General features: G+C 63.5%; 1 protein-coding gene across 2 annotated transcripts; it reads left to right on the forward strand.

Moving 5' to 3' along the window:
- Window positions 1–1,517: 1,517 nt before the first annotated feature.
- BARHL2 (BarH like homeobox 2) lies at window positions 1,518–6,223 on the forward strand. Of its 2 annotated transcripts, XM_042786406.1 has the most exons (4): window positions 1,671–1,992; window positions 2,188–2,377; window positions 3,739–3,964; window positions 4,487–6,223. In XM_042786406.1, the coding sequence occupies exons 1-4, from the start codon at window positions 1,798–1,800 to the stop codon at window positions 4,797–4,799; spliced, it is 924 nt and encodes a 307-aa protein (XP_042642340.1). In that variant the 5' UTR covers window positions 1,671–1,797; the 3' UTR covers window positions 4,800–6,223. The 2 variants fall into 2 exon arrangements, with proteins under 2 accessions (XP_042642341.1, XP_042642340.1); XM_042786407.1 differs by having other exon boundaries at window positions 1,518–2,377.
- Window positions 6,224–7,526: the final 1,303 nt, after the last annotated feature.

The following is a 7,526-nucleotide window of genomic DNA, read 5'->3' on the forward strand; positions in this document are numbered from 1 at the left end:
GTGCTGGCTGGAGCCCACCCCGCCGTGCCGCCATCCCCACGCTGCCTCCGGCCCCGTCCGCGCCGGGAGCCCGTCGGGGACACGGGGGGCGGCGGCCACCGCCGCCCAGCGGACACGGGCGGCCCTGCACCTCCGCCAGGCCCGCCGCTCCGCCGCCTCACCAGCCTCCGGGCGTAGCGCTGGCGCCTGCAGCCCCGGGGCAAACCGTACGCCTGGCCGCCTCACGGCCGCCCGCGGAGCCGTCGGGGCGGAGCGGGGGTGCTCGGTCGCAGCGGCCTGCCCGCGGGCAGGGTTTCCTGCCGTCGAAAAGCTTCTTCCAACGTGTGGGAGTGGGGCCGGGACGTGCCCCGCCTCGGTGCCCAGCGGGGGCCGGTGCGCTTCGGGTGTGACAGGGGTGGCTGGGGAATCCCAGGGAAGGCCACGCGAGTTTTATCAGCGAGGAGCCAGAAGCTCCTCGGCTCCCCCCCACGAGGGAAGGCCGGCCCCAAGCCGTCGGAAGCGGAGCCGAAGGCCGCGGCACCGTCCACATCGGCTTCTCTCCTGCCGGGGCGCGGCCCCTCGTCCCGCACCGCTGCCCCGGGGCCGCGGCGTCTCATGTCGGACCCACCGAGCGCAACGAGATACCGGCTCGTCGCGGCCCCCCGCCCCCGCTATGCTCCCCATACTCCCCCCCGCGCCCCTCCGTAGCTTGGCGCAGGGCCGAGCAGGGCACTCCCAACACGGGGCAGGCAGGACGAGGAGTGGGTTAGAATGGACCCCCGTGTCCTCGCTCTCCCGCTCCTCGCCCCAGGCCGGCGACGGGCTCCCGTCACCGGGGCGGCCGTTGTGTGCGGGGCAGGGCTGCCAGCGGCCCCACACCTGAGGCATCTGGCGTCGCTGAACGCCAGCACCCGAAAATTCCCCCTTGAGCTCATCTTGCCGCAATCTTGCCCTGCGCACCCATTTCTCTGCTCTGTCCCCCTGCGCCCCTGAGGTTTGGGGCTACGGCTGCTGCTTTTGGTGCTGATCTGATCCCGGAGCTGCTGGAGGCCAGGGGGGAAGACGTCGGGATGGGCTTCATAGGGGCCTGGAAATGGTAGTTCGTGTTAAAATGTAACTCTCAGAACTCTAAATCATTCATTACCGCCGTTATAATGACTCTGCTAATTAGGTTGACACGTCGCTTCATCAGGATTAATACGACGTCTTGTCACAGGAGCTTCCCATTGCTCTGACATTCAACCAGGGAACCGTCCCGGGAACACCGGAGGATGCTCTCCGGGGGATCCGATCCGGCGGGCGGGGAACCGGGACCCGACGGGGCGGCGGCGGCGGGCACGGGAGAGGAGGCGGGGGGGCGCCCCCCCCTTCCCGCGCCCGTCCCCGCCGCCGCCGCCGCTGATTGGCTGCCGGCCGCGCTGCGTCAGCCCCCGCTCGGCCTTCCGCCAATGGGGGCGGGCAGCGGCGGCGGCAAAAGCCCGGGTTTATAATAACCGGCGGGGTGGGGGGGAACGCGGCGGCCGTGACGTCACGGGGGGAGTCGCCGCCGCCGAGAGGAGCTCGGTGGGCACGGGCGGGCGCGCCGCAGTGGCCGGTGTCCGCCCCGCTCCGCGCCCGCAACTTCCCGCAACAAAGTTGAGTAGCGGCGAAGCGGCCCGGCGGCGATGCGGTGCTCGGCGGGGGCCCCGCGTTAGTGCCGCCCGCCCCGCCGGTGCGCGGGTCGGGGTAACCCGCTTCCCCCCTCCCCTGCCCCTCCACCCCCGGCGCGACCCCCGCGGCCGCCCGCGGGGATGCGGGTGCGGCGCTAAGCGGTCCGCCATGGAGGGGCCGAGCGGGTCTAGCTTCGGGATAGACACGATCCTGTCGGGCGGCAGCACCGGCAGCCCCGGAGTCATGAACGGAGACTTTCGCTCCCACGGCGACGGCCGGCCGGCGGATTTTAGGAGCCAGGCCACGCCGTCCCCCTGCTCGGAGATCGACACGGTGGGGACGGCGCCCTCGTCGCCCATCTCGGTGAGCATGGAGCACCCCGAGCCGCACCTGGGGGTGGCGGAGAGCCTCCCGCCGCCGCCGCACCACCTCCACCTCGGCCCGCACCCGCCGCCGCCGCCGCCGAGTTTGCAGCCGTCGCCCCCGCAGCCGCCGCCGCCCCAGCTGGGCTCGGCCAGCTCCGGCCCTAGGACTTCCACCTCTTCTTTTTTAATTAAGGACATTTTGGGCGACAGCAAACCGCTGGCGGCGTGTGCACCTTACAGTACCAGCGTCCCCTCTCCCCATCACACCCCCAAGCAGGAGGGCAGCGCGGCCCCGGAGAGCTTCAGGCCCAAACTCGAGCAGGAGGACGGCAAAGCTAAGCTCGACAAGCGCGACGATACGCAGGGCGACATCAAATGCCACGGTGAGTACGGCCCGGCCTGGCCCCGCACCGACTCGGCCGCCGTTAAAACCGGGGCCGCGGCGCTCGGCCGTATCGTTGAAACGAAAATCGGGGGGAAATCTGCGGTGGGAGCGCTCCTCTCTGCCGGAGCTGGTCGGCGAGCCTCGCTATCGCGGGTTTCAGATCGGTAGGAAATTAAATCGCTTTTCTTCCCTCTCTGTCGACCTTTCCTCCTCTTTTTTATTTAACTTGCCGGTTTTTAAGGAAATAGCCGGAGCAATGAGATCGCGTAGGAAACCAGAATGTATTTATTTTTAATGCAAATGAGCATAAATGATTCTTCGGCTTTCTAAGAACCGGAGGCTCAGCTCCACTTACTGCCTTCAGTCTTTTCATTTTTGCTTATTCGATCAAAAATGAAAATGAGGGGGATAAAAAAAAATCCCACTTTCCCAACAGACAATACCAAATAAACGAAAAACTTTAATTAATAAAAAAAATACTAAAAACCCACAATCGGCCCGCGATAGGCGGTGGAAGGTTGGAAGGCTTTGTGCGTTTTGCAAAACACCCGGGTTTTCCCCGCGCCGGGATAGGAAGGTTAATTTCTCCGTCTTTTATTCTTTTTTTAAAATTACGGATTTCGTGCTGATGGGGAAGCCCGCGCCGTGCGGGGATCGTAAATAGAAATAGCGATGTGTGCGTGGGGAGAGGACGGGGAAGGAAGGAAGGAAGGAAGGAAGGAAGGAAGGAAGGAAAGAAGGAAGGAAGGAAAAGAGTGAGCAAAGGCGAGGCAGAGAGAGGGGCTATTTTCCCCGCCGTTCCGGCGGGGTTGCCCTCCCTCGCAGGCAGTTCATCCGAGAGGCGACGGGACACATTTTTCTAATTTTGCCCCATTGAGTCATTTTTGCCAGTCTGAAGAGCAGCGAGATGGCCGGGTGTGACGCTTATTTTGCTCTTTTAGCATTAGCATAAGAGTGCCCAAACCAGATGTACAGTCTGGTCTGGCCATTTTTGTGTGCACCAACCTCCCCAGTGGGTCAATTAGGGAGATTATTGTTCTTCCTGCGGGGAAGATCAAGGAGAGCCACAAACCCGGGCCCGAGCGGAGACGGATTGCCATACCGATTTCCCGGCATTTCGGGCCGGGGGGAGGACGAGGAAATAACGAAAGCCTGGTAGTTGGCAAGTGGAGAGTGGAAATCCCGCTGTCCCCGGGACGGGCTCGCCGCCGCCGCGCCCCCCCCGTATTTGACCGTTCCCCCCCATGCCCCGGAACAGCCCCCGGGGTGGGGGCGGCGGGGCCCAGTAACCGCGGCGGGGCGGGGCGGGGGCCGAGCCGGTGTCCCGCCGGCCCTCACCGCGCCTCGGCTCGCTCGCAGGGACAAAGGAGGAGGGCGACCGGGAGATCAGCAGCAGCCGGGACAGCCCGCCGGTGCGGGCCAAGAAGCCGCGGAAGGCGCGCACCGCCTTCTCCGACCACCAGCTCAACCAGCTGGAGCGCAGCTTCGAGCGGCAGAAGTACCTGAGCGTGCAGGACCGCATGGACCTGGCCGCCGCCCTCAACCTCACCGACACGCAGGTGAAAACCTGGTACCAGAACCGGAGGTAAGGCGGGCCCCGGCGGGGCGGCGGCCCGGGGGCTTCCCGGAGAGTCGTGGGGGTGGGCAGGCGCCGCTGTGCTCCCGCCCGTGGGCGCCCGGGGCGATGCAGGGAGAGCCCGGCGGCTGCCCCGCGCCCTCCCCGGCGGCGGACTGGGGGGTCCGGCCCCTGTCACCGCTGCCGTAATTTTCTGTCTCATTACATACGGTTGCAGCCACCCTAATTCTGTCGCAAACCATTAGTGTCAGAGCGCTGCGATCTAACCGTATGCCGTGGTTATTAATTTGGCCGGAGTCGCCGTGTGCATGTGTGGGGGGGGCGAGGGGGGCGGGGGGGAGCCGGGCACGGCCGGGGGGTCGCGCCGTGTGCGGGCCCGCAGGGCCGGTGCCCCCCGCCGGGGCCCCGGTGGTGCGGGGGGCCGTGCTGGGGAGGGGGGTCTGGCCGCCCGCGGACCCCCGCGGAACTGGGCCGGGTGCCCCGTCGCGGCGCCCGCCTTGCAGCCGCCTCTTTTCCCCCCTCCCCCGGCAGGACGAAGTGGAAGCGGCAGACGGCGGTGGGCCTGGAGCTGCTGGCCGAGGCCGGGAACTACTCGGCCCTGCAGAGGATGTTCCCTTCGCCCTATTTCTACCACCCCAGCCTGCTGGGCAGCATGGACAGCACGACGGCGGCCGCGGCGGCCGCGGCCATGTACAGCAGCATGTACCGGACTCCCCCCGCGCCGCACCCCCAGCTCCAGCGGCCGCTGGTGCCGCGGGTGCTGATCCACGGGCTGGGGCCCGGCGGGCAGCCGGCCCTCAACCCCCTGGCCAACCCCATGCCCGGCACCCCGCACCCCCGGTGAAGCGGCACCGCTGTCCCCGCAACGAGCCCTTCCCCTCCCCGTCCCCAAACAAGCCCCAGCACCGCAGAGGAGGAAGCGAGGGGAAGCCGAGGGGCAGGAGCTTCTGCAGGCAGCCACCGGCCACCGAGGGAGGCGATCAGTCAGAGCAGGGACTCTTGAACCGTGAACCCAGAGCCGAGCCCGTAAGTGAAACGACCACACGCGGGGGAATGCGGGCAGAGCCGCGGGGCGACCCGCCGACCTCGGCTCCTGCGAGGCAGGACTTGGAGCTCAGAGAGAGAGCGGGACGGAGGGGGAGGAGGAGAAGGAGAGAGAGAGGGAGCCCGAGCCCGCCGGAGAGACTAACGGCTGCGGAGGACAGAGGGAATGAGAGCGCCTCGACCCCCGCCCGGCGGAGAAGACCGGGGGAACGGAGAACTTTGCACTGATTTTTCTCATGACCTTTTTTTTTCTTATTGAAAAGTGGCATGCTCCCTAATGCGAACAGAATTGTACAGACCGAGTGCTGAGTGCTATATCATATTTATTATATGTCGTCCAAAAAAGGAAAAAAAAAAAAATCACTTCTATACGTTAGTTTAAAACGAACGAACGTGATTCTCCCCTCTCCCTTTTCATGTCTTTTTGGATTCAGTAAAATAAATGCTTAGATGACAAAATATAGATTTTTTTTGTGACTGAAAAATTACAGGGGGAAAAAAAAAAAAGGAACAACACAAAAAAGAAATAAACTTTATCTTTTTTTAACAAACGTGGAAATTCAAGGTAGCTAATTTTCCCCGTGACGAGAACGCAAGAAATTCGGACTAGAAAAGGCAAATGCCACTTTTTTATTTTTTTTCTTTTTAATCGTTAAGTTTATGCTCGTGGTTTCATAACCGGCGCGATTTTTCCCTGACAGTATTTCAAAGGAAAAACAAATCCGCACGCCTGGGTCGTGCCCCTCGCCGTTATTTTAAGCACCTGGGCAGGGCGGCGGCGGGTTCCCGGGTCGGCGGCGGGCGAGGTTGCGGCGCGGCGGGAGGCCCCGGCCCGGGTGGCGGGCCCGGCGGGGCCGTGGCCCTGGACCGGCCGCTGTCTCTGCACCGAGCTGGGACAGGCAGCGAGCGCCGGTGGCCGGGGTGAGTAAAGAGGGGAAACAGGCAGGGAGGGCAGGGGGGTCCCGGCAGACACGGAGCCCCCGAGAACCGCCCGGACTTTGATCTTTACTGCTGCCCCCCCCCCCTTCCCCCGGCAGCAGTTTCCCTTCCCCGGGCCGGCCCGGGCTGCCGGGTCCCGCGGGGGCAGAGGGGGCGCGGGTCGGGGTTGGGGGCTGTGACCCTCCACCGGGCTCCGGGGACGACTCTGGCCCCAGCCTTTGGAGGTGAACACCCCTCTGCGAAATTAGAAAGTTATACAGCAATTACCTATAAAACATTCATAAAGTCCAATATTCTCTTCTTCTCTGAGAATATTCTCTTCTTCTCTGAGGGTTTGCTTTCTTCTTTTTTTTTTTTTTTTTTTTTCCCCTCTCTATTTTTGCTCGTGGGTTCCCTTTCTTTTGAGATAGAAGGAAAAAAAAAAAAAAACAACAAAAAAAGAAAAAAGAAAAAGAGAAGCCTCCGGGCACGTTTATTTGGGCTTTGCTAATTAGCGAGCGTCTTGCTGATTTCTCTGCTAATAAATTCGCGTTAAAACCATATTGACCTCTGCCTTGATCTAACAAAAGGGGAGCGGGTCGGGAACGCCCATCTCGTTTTCTGCCCGTGTTGTGGCGGCCGCTGACTATTCCCCCGCGCCTCCGCCGTGGCCCCCAAATTACGCCCGGTAGGAAGGACCCGGGAGCGGGGCCCCGAGTAGCCGGAGCAGCCCGCCCACCCAGCCTCGCCACCGAGGTTTTCTTGGGAAACGCATCCTATCTGGGCTGGGGAAGGAGGTCGGAAATTTGGGATCAGTTAGGGCTCTTTCCTGAGTCTGAACAACGAATCCTGGGCTGTTTTCTCCCGAAAGGAGGCGATCCAGCTGGAAAATCTGGTCCCAGCTCGTTGTTTGTCCCGATGGATAAATCGGGGCTCGCTTTTGACTGCACAAACTCGCTGAAAAGTAGTGATAATAAGGAAGTAAAGTTCATGCAAAATAGATGAGTGTCCCCCAACTGCCCCCCCTCCCGAGCAGGGCCGGTCCGGGGAGCGGGGTGCCTGCCTGGGCGGGGGGGGGGGGGGGGCTCCCGGTGCTTTGGGAGCGCGGCGGGCAGGGACCTGCAGGCAGGAGAGCGAGCGAGGAGGGGGGTGGCGCGGCCGGGCAAGGGGCTGCCGGTGCCGTGTTGGACGGTGTCTAAAGCAGGGTCTGCCGGGGGAAGAGGGCGAGGCACCGTGACTTCCCCTCAAATGTATTTCCAGCCCCAACTGGAAAGTGGTTTGGAGCAGGAATCGCTTCCTTTCACTCCCGCTTTTCCCATTTGGGAAGCGGGGCTGGAAAAATAAGCCCTCCTTCATTTGTCCCACTTGCACCGGGAAGGATCCGACCCCGGGGACAGGCTGCCTCGGAGGCTGACCGGCCGGCTCGCCCTTGCAGCCTTGCAGGAAAGGACTCCGTTGCTATCTTTAAAAAATCCCGGCCCACGGGCGGCACATTTCAGCGCGCTGAGGTAGGACAAAGAGCCGGACGCCTGCCCGGCGCAGGACCGGGCACTACTCGGGGCTCGGCGCCGTCGGCGGCCGTGCCCTTCCAGCCCCGCCGCTCGGGGTT

Source organism: Tyto alba, unplaced genomic scaffold (assembly GCF_018691265.1).
Source record: "Tyto alba isolate M040663 unplaced genomic scaffold, T.alba_DEE_v4.0 Super-Scaffold_1000006, whole genome shotgun sequence".
NCBI lineage: Eukaryota > Metazoa > Chordata > Aves > Strigiformes > Tytonidae > Tyto > Tyto alba.